This window comes from Aedes albopictus, chromosome 2 (genome assembly GCF_035046485.1).
Source record: "Aedes albopictus strain Foshan chromosome 2, AalbF5, whole genome shotgun sequence".
In the NCBI taxonomy this organism is placed as follows: domain Eukaryota; kingdom Metazoa; phylum Arthropoda; class Insecta; order Diptera; family Culicidae; genus Aedes; species Aedes albopictus.
In genome coordinates this window covers 259,739,101-259,754,458 of record NC_085137.1, presented here as the reverse complement: position 1 = coordinate 259,754,458, position 15,358 = coordinate 259,739,101, and the positions used below count along the sequence as shown (strand labels likewise).

Sequence of the window (15,358 nt, the reverse complement as noted above, 5' to 3'; positions counted from 1 at the left end):
GTGTGTGCACAATATTGTGTCAGTCCAATGTGGGGTGCAGTCAGCAAATATCATAAGTGAAATTTATGGCTTTCAACAATAATCGTAGTGTCACCAAATCTTAAGGGGATCTTATTTATGCTCTTCCTAAGTTTTTTTTATCTCAGTGCAGGCGCCCCTGCCTGGTGTACTGGCATTTTAAGTTTTCATGCACAACTGAAAAGGCCTTCTGACGAGGACAACTTTTCATCCAAAACCCATGGTTGCGTTGGCAGCCTTGCTGTTTGACAGTGACGTTTCTCCGACCGCCGGAAGTCAATCCATCAAAACGACGTCTGTCAAAACGAATCTCTTTTTCTCTCTTTCCGGCATCTTTAACAATTGTGTGAACACACTTTTGTAAAGTTGTGAAGTAGTTTTTACTTGAAAACTAACCGTTTCGTTCGCCAAGATGCCACCAAAGTTCGACCCCAATGAGATCAAGCTCGGTGCGTTGTGGATTCGCTGTGGTTTTGCGAAATTTCGCTGAATTTGCGGTGTTTTTCGGTGCCAGAAATGATCGTGATCCCGTATACGAATTGTGTTGCCCATTCCTTCGGAGGAAGAGAGTGAAGAGTGGTCGGAGCCGTGATGGATCTCTTGTGCCACGGGTTCACGGTTATGTTTTGCCCGGATTATCGCTTACTGCTGAATGGTATTACGGTGAAATTGACCTAAAATGTTTTGTTTATTGCAGTCTACCTGAGATGTGTCGGTGGAGAAGTCGGTGCCACTTCATCTTTGGCCCCCAAGATCGGTCCACTTGGTCTGGTAAGTTTGTTTACAAATATGTTGGAAGTTAAGTGGAAGTTTTCCTAAGATTGAAAGGATAAAGCAAAGTTTACGGATATATTATGAGAGCAAAAGCATGTAGGTGCAAGTAACAGTTAGCTTTGCCGCTTTGCTTTGGATGTTGCTTTTTATAATAAGGCCTCCGATTTGCCTGATAGACAAGTCATTGAATCGTGATAGCGAATTTGGTTTCCGTTCCGGTCGGGGGAATTTTATCGGGCATTGTGTATCCAACAGTTTTTAGGCCTGGAAATGGATTCCGCTCGTTTCGAAAACGACACTTGCCATACAATATATAAATTTATGCCAGAGCAGGCGAAGAATCCTTTAATTAACAACAGTTCTCAATGAACATGAAGTTCAAAATAGACCAAGTCGCAGTGGAAACGTAGAGCCAGTAAGAAGAAGATATATGTGGGGCGACTGTGCCAGGAAAATCAGAACACTTCACAATTGTAAACATGAACAAGCACTCGAATTATTATGTTCTGCATAATTCTGTGCAACGTTAATGAACTTATGTCGAACAAGAAAGGTATCCTTCTACTTTGTATTCGACCAAGAATATTATTACTTATTTTCTTATAGTATATCATAACTACATTAAGAATGTCTTATATTAAATTGTTGATCATTGGCAAGAAATATGGTTAGCTGCCTATTCGATGGGATTTGTTCACCATGATTACGGTCCCGCAGGAAATAGGGTGATTCGTGTATTTTGGACAGGCTGAGTTCAACGTTGGAAAAATTGTCCCCTAGCTTCCTCAGAAAGCAATTGATTATTTTGCAAAGTTACTACTAAAACGCATACAATATGATTGTAGTACTTTGCGTTTCTGCGGTGATAAAAACCTTAACTAAAAGCATTTTAAGCTGAGAAAATCACAATTTCCAATCGCCTGTTATAATTGCATTTTGGACACCCTCAGGTATATATAATTTGGACAGGGCAATTATCCCCATGTTTAGCCATGAATACTGCTTTATCATGAAAGTAACATTCTATTCTCTCGTTTGTCGGGTGAAGATCACTGCGTCCAGATTTTAGAACTATTGTGATATACCCTTTTGCTGTGAGGTACGCAAGTTATCTCAGTAACATATTTGTCACTGAGATACCTTGGTATCGACTGAACTCAAGACCGTCTATTATTGATGAATAGAGATCCTGAGTTACAGTATGTGACTCCCCCATTCTGGCGAGACTAGCTTTTGTTTTATACTTAAAACACTTTTTAAAAACTACTAGAAGGTCACTCCGGACTATGGCTTTACTACGGGTTATAAAGGTTTTCGGATGATAATCTTGAAAGGCTTCTTGTCTGTTTCATGCACTAGACTCGACTGAGCCCTGTATTGTATTGCATGCTTATTGAACTCTCAATCTGAGAGTTTTGTTCATTACATCAACTTAACTGTTATACAATTCTCCCTTCTTTGAGAAAATAATAACTTATTTGAAATAATGTAGGACAAATACAAATTCAATGTTTTCTTTGAAATTCTGAATGCAATTCAATTGCCGAATATAAGTTAACTTAAAATAATTATTCATTCAATTCAGATAATACCGCTACGGTTAACCGGGCTCAGTATCATTTAATTTTAACTACTCAAGCACTTTTTCTTCTTGGTTCGATCGCGTAGCACTTCTGGTAATAACTGGACTGCGAGCAACACTGATCAGCTTCCGCTTCTTGGTTTCTCGTTGTTCTGGAACGTGTGGAACATCTGGAAATCCAATAAACGGATCTTCTAATTCGATCGAATCACGTCTTCGCTTCCGTTCGTGGAATGGCATAAGAACCATAGAGCTACGCCGCTGATCATGAATCAATTTTAGTTGATTTCGATGAGCTGTAACAGTTTGATGCCCGAGAGAAATCTGGAATAGATTTATTGATACTCGTTTTATAAATGTAACCGTTATCCATTTTTCTATTTCATTTTTCCTGAAATTTTTGTAATAAAGCTTATCGCCTACCACCAGCTTGGAAAAAGGATCTGGCAAAAGAGTATCGCTCTCAGTTATTTTCTTTCTTGCTTCAGGTGTCTCATCTAGATATGACTTATAACTGCAATTGGGATTTATCAAATCCAATAAGATTTTTGGTCTTTTTAAAAATATCTTTTCGGAAGGAAATTTACCATCTGGAGATAGGCAACTATTTCGGTAATTAATCAAAAATAAATTAATTTGGTCATCTATATCAAGTGTTCTAGTGCTTGGGTCGAGTAAAAACTTTTTTAATACGTCCTTGACTACTCTTACAAGTCGTTCAGCTTGGCCGTTGCTTTCTGGGTTGTAAGGCGGGCTCTTTAACACCTTGACGCCTTGTAATTCCAGAAATGACACAAATTCTTTCGAATTGAAGGGTGGCCCCCCGTCGGTAACCATTACGTCTGGCAAACCGAAGGTTGCAAAAAACCTAGCTAACTTTTTTAAAACTCTTGCTGCGTCTGTTCCATACCTCATAATTTCGACTTCCACCCACTTCGAGTGACTGTCAACTACTAAAAGAAATGTTTTATTATTTAAATGAAAAAAGTCAGCATGTATCCTGCTGAAAGGACGATTGGTTGGTATCCATGTTTCCTTTACCTTTGGCTTCTGTACTACACTCATTTTGGCACATATATCACATTGTTTAACATAGTTTTCTATGTCTGCGGCCATACCCGTCCAATACACCACTCGTCTGGCTAACTGCTTCATTTTAACAATGCCACTGTGATTGGCATGCAGCAACTTCAGAATTCCATATTGCATACTTTTTGGGACAATTACTCTCTCTTTGAAAAGTATACAGTCTTCGACAATCTCTAGTTCATGTTTGCAAGCATAAATGTCCCTAAATGGCATTGCTACTTTATTAGGCCAACCATCGTTGATGAAAACTTTCAATTGTTTTAGAACCGAATCATTGTTTGTTTCCTTGTTAATTAATGAGAAATCTAGAGGAAACTCTTGAGAGAAATTCAAACTGTTTACGTAGCCTCCATCAAAGCAATTTGGAACAGGCTGTTCTAGTGGGAAGCGAGAGCAGAAATCTGCGTTTCCCATTTGAGATGATGGACGATATTTAATTTCGAAATTATATATCGCCAATTCTAACACATATCGTTGCAGCCTTGTTACAATCAAAGAATTTCTCCCTTCTTTGCCGAAAATACCAACGAGTGGTTTATGGTCTGTATAAACGATGAATTTCTGACCAAAAAGAAACTTGTGAAATTTCTTAACACAACATACCAGCGCCAACGCTTCCAAGTGGAGTATTGGATATTTTTTTTGGGCGGGATTTAGCGAAAACGACGTGAAACATATTGGTTTTTCAGAATTCTCTATCGTATGAGCCAACACTCCGCCTAGTCCATAAGAAGATGCGTCTGTTACTAAAATTAAAGGCTTACGAGGATCATAATATTGTAAAATATTAGCGTTGAGTAGTGCTGTTTTGCTCTCTTCAAACGCAGCATCACAGTCTTTGCACCAAATAAAATTAGTATGCTTTTTCAAAAGATTATAAAGACATTTTAATTTAGTAGCCATATGCGGTATGAATCTGTTATAAAAATTGATCAGTCCTAAATATGATTTAAGTTCCGTAATATTAGTCGGTTTCTTTGCGTTGCAAATTGTCGAAATTTTTTCCGGGGACGGTAACAGCCCTTTATCAGTTATTAAATGACCCAAGTATGGAAGCCTATTGACGAAAAATTTACATTTTTTCCAGTTCACCCGTATGTTCACTCTGGAAAGTCTTTCAAGAACTGACACTAATTTAGAATAACACTCACTGATGGATTTTCCTGCAATTAGGACATCGTCAAGATAAACTGTAACATGTTCCAGCCCGCAAAGGACTTGGTCCATGATTTGTTGGAAGATCGAGGCGCTTGATGTAGCTCCCTGAGGTAACCGATTGTATGTATACAATCCTTTAAAAGTATTTATAACAACAAACTTCCGTGACCTTTTTGATAATTGTAACTGAGTGTACGCTCCAGCCAAATCGAGTGAGCAAAATACACTGCACCCGGCCAAAGATGCAAATATATCCTGTGCCAGTGGTAGTGGATAAGTATTTGGAATAAGCACTTTATTAATGGATACCTTGCAATCGATCACCATGCGTATGTCGCCGTCTTTCTTCATAACGGCGATTACTGGAGACGCCCACTCGCTTGCTGCTATTGGAGTAACTACGTTCTGCTTTTCTAGCATGTCCAAGTGGTTCAACAGTTTGTCACGGATTTTGTATGGTACCTCGTAAGCACGCTTGAAAATTGGCTGATCATTTTTTAGGATAAGTTCAGCTTCGTAACCTGTTATTGGTTCAGAAAAATCAATAGTAAACACTTTTGAAAATTTAGCTTTCAAATTACCTAAAAGTTGCTCCTTATCGTCTTCAAAGCCTACTTGTTTAACTGCTTCCAATCCAATCAAACCTTTACGCCAGTGAGGAAAAAACAAATCCATCCAATCTCTCCCGATAAGTGGGGTGAAATTATTATCAGTCTGCAATACGATCAATCTAGCTACAGCAGTTTTATTGTTCACAGATACAAAAACTTCCAACTCTCCGAGTATTTTTAAACGTGATCCACTGACTACCACCAGTCTGCGTGTGCAATTTGAGAGTGGTATTTTTGAGAATTTTTCGTAGTATGTATTTTTGCCTATTACTGACACTACCGAACCAGTATCCATTTCCATCGCTAAACACTCATCGTTTACTGAAACTTTAATTAAACATGGCTCACTAACACTGTTTACGGCTTTAATCATCAGACACTCATAATCTGAGTTATCTTCGTCGCTAGATTTCTTAACTTTCATACGCTTGTAATAGTGAGCAACATCGTCCATTGCAGGTTGCGGCTCAACAACAGAATTTACTGCAATAGACTTCTTGAAATGAAAACAATCTCTTTTCAAATGACCCTTGCGTTTGCAATAATTGCAAATAGCGTTTGCATGGAAATTTTTCTTTTGGTCCCGAGAAGTCGAACGATCCCACCTTTTGTATGCGTTTCTGGAAACTTGTCTTCCCCTGCTATTGCTTCTGTGCCTATAACGATTATCCGTATGCCAATTATCGTGGCTCTCTGGTTCGTTTCGTCTGTCAATCCGATGCTTTACAGAATGTACATTCGAAGCGCTACCTTCATTCATTATTCTCACACGGTTGCCTGCATCTTCACTGTTAATAATCATCTTCTCAACAGCCTCCATGCTCAAATCATCCTCCATTAGCAGTTTGTATTGTAACGTTTTGTCGCCAAGACCCATGATCAACCTGTCTCTTATTGCCGTTTCTTTAAATTGCCCAAAATTACATTGTTCTGCCAACAGCTTTACAGCTAACACAAAATTTTCGCTAGACTCTGTTGGACCTTGAAAACGGGTATAAAAACGATACCTTTGCATAAGAGCTGGATCGACTTTATCAAAACGTGATTTGAGTTTTTTTACTATATCGGCATAGCTAACGGTCTCTACGTCTACATCAGGGTAAAGTTTAGCTAGTTCGTCATATACTGCTTCACCACTAAGAGTAATAAAATATGATCGCTTTTGGTCTTCGGGCACGTTATTAATTTTGCAGTAAATATCAAATCGCTTTATGTAATTCGTGAATGATCTTCCCACCACGTAGTGGTCTAACACACCGATCAAACCCGTTGGTGCCATTAGAGAGTATTTGCCGATCTAAAACAACAAAAAGGTGGTCACTTACTTGAATTAGTAGTTACTCACGCTCCACTACCGTCGATGGATTCCTATAAACGTAGCCGGTGATAGAGCGCTCCGCTATTCTTGTCAACTCCGCAAATATCTCAACGCTCACTGGTCTCCTGTGAGTGCTCCTCTACGCCGCTATCGTTGCTTGTTGATCACCGCGTTTGTATACTTTGTTGGACACACTGAATAGCACAATTTATTCTCATACAACTCTCCTTACTCACAGATGAACACTGCTCGTCTCACCACCAGGTACTCACCGCTTAGCAGGTTTATAACTCACACAATTGGCTGTTATACTCTTACACTGTATACTGCTCTTCTCACCACCAGGAGCTCACCGCTACCAAGCCTACTTAGCAGATCTTTGGCCGGCTCTCAGGCTGCTGGCCGTCGAACACCACGATACACTTCAACAATTTGCAAAACTAAATGGTGGACTATTGCATTTGCTCTCCTTGTTCTCCTTCTTTTCTCTATACAGGGACCGAGAACAAAGGTACAAAATGGCGTGAACTACCGAACTACGCGTTTTCCTCACAAAAACTGCAGAATTTCAATTTCCACTAAAACCTACGGATCTTTCTGCCCGTTTTTAATCAAGCAAGATTCACTGCTAAAAATTAATTATATAAAGAAACACTATGCAGAATGATCAGCTGCTGATTCTACACTTATGCCACACCATGTGGACGACTTGTAGAACAGCACACTATCGCGAAACACGACTAGGAAAAAAAAATTGTTATTCTAATTTGATTTCAAACGCGTTAAAACGTATTTTTCTCGTCGCCACTGTTTTATACTTAAAACACTTTTTAAAAACTACTAGAAGGTCACTCCGGACTATGGCTTTACTACGGGTTATAAAGGTTTTCGGATGATAATCTTGAAAGGCTTCTTGTCTGTTTCATGCACTAGACTCGACTGAGCCCTGTATTGTATTGCATGCTTATTGAACTCTCAATCTGAGAGTTTTGTTCATTACATCAACTTAACCCTATCCCGCCCATGACTTCTTATAGTATTTAAAAATAGTTTTTATTATTTTTCCTCAAAATGGTAGAACAAAATCTTATTTTCTATGCCAAAATTATCGTTTAAGTCTATTACAACTCAAATATGAGGTGGTGCTCTGGAGCACCACCAGGCATTTGAAGAACTTTATTTCATGATTTTTCTCGTTAAAAATGGTCAAAGCACAGGATGTTTCATTTGACAATCCACGAAAATCACTTTCCGAACCAGTTTTATACAAATTCATTACAATTCCAGACAAGTTGTTCTCAGAAACTTCGAACTTTTATGCCACCAGAATTCTAGAATGGGATGCAAACAATGATTACATTGGAAAATTGCTTATTTTTTGCACGCCACGTGCCCAGTGGTGCATATATGCACCATTCATATTTTATTATATTAAGGGTTTAAATGCATATTTCAGTTCTTTTCAACGTATGACTACACAAATAAATATTAAATCTGTTAGGGAACTATTTTTATTTCAATCCATGAGGATAACTATGCCATTAATTAAGACGTCAAAGTTTGTCATTATTTTTTTGGCGAAAAAACAGCTTTTCGTGAAAACTTTTTTTGATAAAAACATTGAATTTGTATGCGCATACTTAGCGTTATGCCTTTAGATAGAGAACAACATGTGAAATTATGATTTACAATTAAAAACTTTCAAAAAACTTCATTAGATTCAGAGATACCAGGGTTGAAAGTTATGGTGCTCTACAGACACCATGGGCGGGAAAGGGTTAACTGTTATACAACAGCTTTATGAAGCCAACCACGTCCTTGGGAGATAAGATCCATATGTCAGCAGGCCCTAAAAAGGGCTTGCTGAGAACTTTGAACCTACGTTGAGTGAGTGCACTGCAATAGCAGAGGATGTGTTCTGATGTTTCCCTCTCCTCGTCACAGAAGCGGCAATTTGAGGTTTGGATTGCTCCGATCTTTTGTAGATGGTATCTGCAATGAAAGTAGCATAAATTAGGAAATATTTTCTAGCAAATAATCAAATTTCTTCGCTAAACAGACATCTATTTTGATAACTATTACAGTTTTTGTTAATAATCGAGGAAATATCGCCAGAACCACATAATACGCCTCCAGGTATGCAATCGCACAGCATCCCCAGGCAGGTAGTTCGTCAGATGACCACAACATATATTTACAGTAGAAAACTTGTAATGTATTTTGGACACCATCTATTTTAGGCGTTCTAGATGGATGTTAAGAGATTGGCTGCCCAATGCTTTTTTATTGACCAGTTTTCATTGCAATAAGGCGTTTAAATTTCTTAAAATTATCAATTCAACGATTTTGTGGTGAATATTGTATGTGACTGTGAAGTGTATGCCGTTTTGCATACCTGTACATTTGAGGAGTTTTAATGAAACAATTTCCATTTTCGATAATTTTGAAGTGAATTCTCAATTGTTTTGCGTATTTTCAACGTAAGTCATCAGAATAGGGTCTGTTTGATCCAATAATCGATATTCAGAAGTATCTACTTTTATTAGCTCTCCGGAACAAGACACAAAATATATTATATCGCCGTGCATGTCTAAATTATATACATGTCCAAATTATATTTTTTTACCCTAGGGCTTAACTGCCCCTACTCGCATAACTGTCCCATATGAAAAGGAATCCCAGCAAAGATGGGACTGTTATGCGAGTGGGGGCAGTTAAGGAGCAAATCAAATTGATACATTCTCAAAACTTAAAAATGCAGTTTTGTTCAAGGTTTTCTCATAATACATATCCCAAAAACGATCAGCCAATTCCATTTGCCCATGGAAACACGGAGATCGTTTTTCAAAACCAAATAATATTTGAGCCTTGATTTGAGTAAAAAAAAAACTGTTTTATTGTTTTTGGAAATCACATCAAATTCCGTTGCTCGTTGAAGTTGATGTGTTTTGCTGTCTTTCTGGAACTATTTAATGAATTTTAAGAGTCCTTATACCTTGTGTTTATTGATTACGAAAAAGCTTTCGACCGTCTTCGGGCCGTTGCTGGAGTAAGACAAGGACGTTAGTATCAAGTATAGTATATCGCTAGTGTTCCTCATCGTAATCGACGAGATCCTGGGGTGCGATTGATCGTGAATCAAACCGTAGATTGCTGTGGCAGCCCTGGAGCACCTAAATGACATCGAATGGGACAAGTTCGGTATAATAGATTTGTAGTAATGAGCTGAATTTTTGTATGGTGAGAAAGTGATTCCTCTGTTTCTGCAATGAAATGGTGCTAATAGCGTGGGTTATGATTCCTTGTCTAATTTGATGCTGTTTGAGCAAAACTATGCCTAATTGTTTCATTTTAATACAAAAAATATCATTTGAAAAAAAAAATCAAAAAATTACTTTCGGGGTGAAATTGATCAGTCAGTGAAATGTTGTTGTAAGTGCTGAACATATTTTTTTCCACCTAAATTAACCTTCCCGGAATGCAAAAAGCTATGCAAAACTTCTACAAGTTTACTACATTATTAATTATTTAAGTTTGAAAAGTACAATTTTATGCATAAATATCAATATTTATAGAACTGTTAATGGCGAAATCGGGCTTAGAGAATACTGCTAGAAACAAAAATTCCAATATTCATTACATGTGCGATACAGCTACGGTAACAAAAGTTAGAAAGTGTTTTTGAAGTTCGCCTAACACGCAGTTTCGGAATATATAGAATTTTATACAGAAATACATATGTGTCTAATTGGCTGTAAAACATCATTCAATAACTCTTGAGCCAGATTATGGACATTTTATACAAATTGTTTTAAGATTAAAGCTTTATTTTTAACAAATAAAAATGGTTCTCACGTCGATCAATTTCACCCGATATTACGGTACTTCCTGACTGCGTTATATTGGCAGTTGACTGGCAGCAAAAATCGTCATTAAACGTCCTTCATGCTGTAGCCGTTTGGTGCATATCAGTCTATACACCAAATTTTGAGTGCTGGAAATCAGCAAAATTTTGCTGATTTTTTTTGTGCTGTAAGTTCAGCAACCCATTCAGCAATGAAACAGGTGCTGATTATCCAGCAAAGCCTATCGTCAACAAAGTGACAGTTCTTTTGCTGATGTTTCAGCAAGATTACTAATTTGTTTTGCTGATTAATCAGCAATCGGGGATGTAAATAAATGTTGTTCCTTTGCAGAAAGTCGTATAGAAAAAAAAAATATGTATTCCTTCATTGAAATCAAGTTTATACACAACTATAGTTTCGTTTCATTAAAAATCAGTTTTTGTTTTATCTTGATGATTCAGTCAAAACATATATGAAGAAGGCTCTTCACACAGGTTCGAACATTTCTCTTCCCATGAGCCTTTTCACCACATGCCTGGAAATCAAAGATTTTGTTAGGATCTAACATTTACATAAGAAAATATACTTACAGAACCATCCAATGGATATTATTCAACATGGCTTGGTTGACACTTATCAAATAATAAGTATTATTCAACTGCTTTATATTATTTTCCAATAAAGTTCAAATTGGACTGAAAATTTTTGTGTTTGACGTACCTTTGTGACAGCTCAAATGGTTTGCTGGTTTTCAGTAATTTTTATTTTGCTGATACGTATTCAGTAATTGCTTTTGCTGGTTTTTAGCAGCTGCTCAAAGTGGCGGCTGATTTTGAACGTTCTGTCAAACAAAATGCTGATAACCAGCAAAAATGGAATTGCTGATGAGTAATCAGTAAACTTTATTGCTGAATATCAGTGAAAAGGTGCTTTGACTGCTGAACAACAGCAAAACAATGTGTTGCTGAAGTAGTTTCAGCAAATTATATTGCTGGAACAGAAGACGAAAATTTGGTGTGTATGGTTGTGGCTCTGCTTTTCTGGTCCAGATTCTTCCTGGTACCTATCCATGCGAAAGCCTTGCATCCAAACACCCGAAGTTTAGCCACTAGGATTTTTTTTTTTCATTTAAAGTGAAGCGAGAGTTCTTCAGCAATTCTCACGTGTTGGATTTCTATTAATCAAATAAGCTATGGCAAGTACCACTTCATACCATAAGGCTTTGAAAGCGCTCACCTAAATCAATATTGACCTGACTTTCTCGATGATTGTTCTATAAAATCTCTCAGTCATCCCGTTATACTGAGGATTCTGTAGGCTGCTATTTGTTTTCTTGAATATCCCTTTTCTTCGTAATATCGACCTTGATCGTTGGAACAATACTCACGGCCTTGGTTACAGTAGACTTTGATATTGCGTTGCTCTCCGATGCTGTCGCCATCGCCTCATTTTTACAACTTTTGGTATAAAACATCGTTACGTCCGCAGTGGTTATCGAAAGTCAGTTTGCTCGCAACCCCGGAATAAATAGCTTGTCGTAGATGGTCACATACTTCACACCTTAACGGATGGAACCATTAAATTGTTAGAGCTCCTACCTACCTGCTGAAACGAGTACGATTAACGTTCCCATCCGGTACATGATTTGATAACTTTTTATAAGTAGGGAAGCTGTGCTTGCCTCTGCAATTCGAACAATGATATGAATGATGATTCTGGCAACCTGTAGGAACTTTAACATCATTCTTAATCGCTACAAGTTTAAAATGTCATCTACTAGATCAGAATTAGTAAAGCATAGATTTTCGACCTTTGTTAACTATTGTGTTTTCTTCATCTTTTCAGTCCCCCAAGAAGATCGGTGACGACATCGCCAAGGCCACCGGAGACTGGAAGGGTCTGAAGATCACTGTCTGCCTGACCATCCAGAACCGACAGGCTGCCATCTCGGTTGTCCCATCGGCTGCCTCCCTGATCGTGAAGGCCCTGAAGGAACCGCCACGCGATCGCAAGAAGGTCAAGAACATCAAGCACAATGGCAACATCACCTTCGATGAAGTGATCAGCATTGCCCGGGTGATGCGACCCCGCTCGATGGCCCGCGAACTGTCCGGTACCTGCAAGGAAGTGCTGGGTACGGCCCACAGCGTTGGCTGCACGATCGATGGCCGTGCGCCACATGATGTCATTGACGACATCAACAGTGGCGCGATCGAATGTCCTGCTGAGTGAATGTAAAAATTTATACTGAATTATAAGTGCGAAGCTACTGAGAGGAGGTTCAATAAAAACTATTATTAAATGAAAAAATATTATTTTCCGACAATAGTAATGAAAGAAATTGAATCTGTTATCTGACTTATAGAGATCTCCCTAGGTATCCAGCAATGATTCTATGATATTCCCCCGAAACCCATGTCCCGCAGGAAACTTTTTGCGAAAAAGGGCGCGTACCATTTAGAAAAACAGGTAAATATTGTTTTTTTTATTTGTGAATTTTAACTTACTGCTATTCTTCACACACATTCTGGGAAATTGTTCTCTGGACAAATGTTATAGAATCTCAAACAATTCCCTCAAAAAGGGTTAACTTTTATAGTTTTCGTTAAGCAGACCGGAGAGCTTGTAGTCCTTGCGAGCTGATCCATGGCCGCACGACGTCCGTTCCAACTTTTTCAACATTGTTTATGGCAAGTTTACATATGTGCTAATTTTGCCGGACAGTAATAAATTGTGAACATTATTGTCTTCCAATAACGTGTTTACATTGTGCTAAGGCGCTGTCCATAAACTACGTAGACTTAATTTTGGAAATCTCAGAACCCCCCCCCCCCCCTCGTAGACTTTCGTCCATACAAAATTTTCGAAATTTGTATGGACCGTAGACTTTGGCCAGACCCCCCCGTCCCCCCTCAGAGTCTACGTAGTTTATGGACAGGCCCTAATGACAATGCTAATGCCGTGCTACTACTGTGGGAAAGTGAATTGTCGGGCAGATCTAGCACATATTATGAAAACTGGCCATGAGCGGCGCTCGCTAACTGGACTGTCGTCAAAGCCCAGTTATCGAGCCGAAGATGTAGGTACCAATTTCTAATGGTTGATGTAAGATCAAGGTATGGCGAAGCCAAACCTCGGTTTGCGCAGAAAAGTTGATCGATTGGTCCCCAAATTTTCAGCACAAACCAATATGCGGTTCTTCAGATTTGTGCTCTTGTGTGTTTCAGGTGTGGCTTTGTCATATCTTCACCGTAAGCATGCAGAATCATTGATGATGATAAAATCAAAATTCCAGCAATTGATTGATTTGTCTTTATTATAGTGACTTTGAGCCCTTGGCTGGTTCGTCTCTAGGATCCCAGCAATTTGCTTGTCTGATAAATTAATAATCTAAGCTTGTTTTCAATTATTCTGGTTTAGATGCAGAAACTCACCACAGCATGGAATGTGGTCTAAATTAAGGAACATCAGCTGCTAAGTAAGTATAGTAATCTGATTTTTAGATGTAATTGGAAATTATAGTTTATTTGTAAATGAAAAATAATGTTACAATGTCTTAAGCATAAAATCTAGCACACTAACCGATAGGAAATGTAGCGTCCGGCCGTTTCCGAGGGTCGAATAATCTTGACCACTTGTCCGCGTTTCAAACCGAAGTAACGAGCCACTGGGTCACCGGCCTGGATTCTCATCAGCATGTTCTCCTTCAGCTTGTACCGAGCCAGCAGTTCTTGTTTCTCTTCCGGTGTCATTACCACATGTTCCGGAACCAATTCGTGTTCGGTGATGTTGATCAGCAGCTCCGATTCTAAGAACTGCTCCAGAATATACTTCGGTGCCATGTCCACCAGCGACTGCTTGGCCGAGGGAGTCATACCAGCTTGGACGACCACGATCGCTCGGTGAATGTTTTCCTCCTGCATACGGGTGCAATACGTTTTGATGGTTTTTATGCCAATCTTCGGTTCGTCCGGGAAAAACACGAACATCTGGTCCGTCGGATCGTCATTATGTGCCACCAAAACAATCAAATCCGAACGAGCCGGTCGCTTCTCACTGAAATGAGATAACGATTTAGTGAGAATTACCCTGCCGAAAGTATTGAAACGCTTACCTAGGTTTATCGCCGAACTGTTCCTTGAACTGCTCCAGAGTTTGATCCAATTCGTCTTGCGTTACGAGATAACCTCTATCGTGGCTCAGTTGCATGACTGTTTTGCGAATTCTCCAAAGTTTGTAGGTTTCCGCATCATCATCCATATTGTATGTGGACTTTGAACTCTTGTTTTTCGACTTATTATAATTTTAAATGAATAACAAACAGTTAAACTAAGTTTTTCTCATAAATTTTAGAAAACTAAATCGGCAAATCGTACTGATTGTGTTGATGTTGCTGGCTGTATTTTTAAGTGCGGCTAGCGAAATGACAGTTCGATAAATGTCAAAAGGCGGGCAAAAACTCGCACGCTTTCAGATCTGTGCCGTCGATATGGACCAGTAGGTCTGTGCCAATAAGGGAGAGAAAAAAAAAGATCTGTGCCGTCTGCGCCATTTTAAAATAAGCGCCAGTCACACGATGCATACACGCTAACCTGAATCTACCCATCGACTGGGTCGATTCGACCCGGATTTTCATGATGTTAGCAGTTATCAAAATCCGGGTAACCCGAAAACCCAGATTCGTTGAATTTGGGTAAAGATCTGGGTAATCGACACTTTGTCACTTTTCGGCTTGAGAATATGGCGGCGGTCAGAAGAACGCTGGAAACTATGAATGTTTTCGCGAAAAATATGCCGATAAATGACCGGAAAACAGTGGAATTATTCTGGGGAACTGTTTTCAAGCAGTAGGTAAGTGAACAGCACGTGGCAATTAAGAGCTTTTTATTTAAAATCTAAATTGGAAATAAATTAACAAAATCAAGGCCCCGGAGGAGCTGGGTATCGTTTACCCAGATTTTGC

The 15,358-nt window shown here is 38.8% G+C and overlaps 3 protein-coding genes across 3 annotated transcripts; 1 reads left to right on the top strand and 2 right to left on the bottom strand.

Annotated features, from left to right (window-relative positions):
* The first annotated feature begins 307 nt into the window (after window positions 1-307).
* On the top strand, window positions 308-12,705 carry LOC109414431 (large ribosomal subunit protein uL11). The gene is made up of 3 exons (XM_029877107.2): window positions 308-467; window positions 716-789; window positions 12,241-12,705. Exons 1-3 carry the CDS (start codon window positions 431-433, stop codon window positions 12,625-12,627), a joined length of 498 nt encoding a protein of 165 aa, XP_029732967.1. The 5' UTR covers window positions 308-430; the 3' UTR covers window positions 12,628-12,705.
* Window positions 2,029-5,936, bottom strand: LOC134288022 (uncharacterized protein K02A2.6-like). Its single transcript, XM_062851620.1, has 3 exons — window positions 5,203-5,936; window positions 4,931-5,142; window positions 2,029-2,698 (listed from the first exon to the last, which is right to left on the bottom strand). Exons 1-3 carry the CDS (start codon window positions 5,684-5,686, stop codon window positions 2,423-2,425), a joined length of 972 nt encoding a protein of 323 aa, XP_062707604.1. The 5' UTR covers window positions 5,687-5,936; the 3' UTR covers window positions 2,029-2,422.
* Window positions 12,706-13,870: 1,165 nt separating the features above from the next.
* On the bottom strand, window positions 13,871-14,813 carry LOC109414429 (DNA-directed RNA polymerases I, II, and III subunit RPABC1). Its single transcript, XM_019688245.4, has 2 exons — window positions 14,510-14,813; window positions 13,871-14,451 (listed from the first exon to the last, which is right to left on the bottom strand). Exons 1-2 carry the CDS (start codon window positions 14,653-14,655, stop codon window positions 13,965-13,967), a joined length of 633 nt encoding a protein of 210 aa, XP_019543790.1. The 5' UTR covers window positions 14,656-14,813; the 3' UTR covers window positions 13,871-13,964.
* Between the last annotated feature and the right edge of the window lie 545 nt (window positions 14,814-15,358).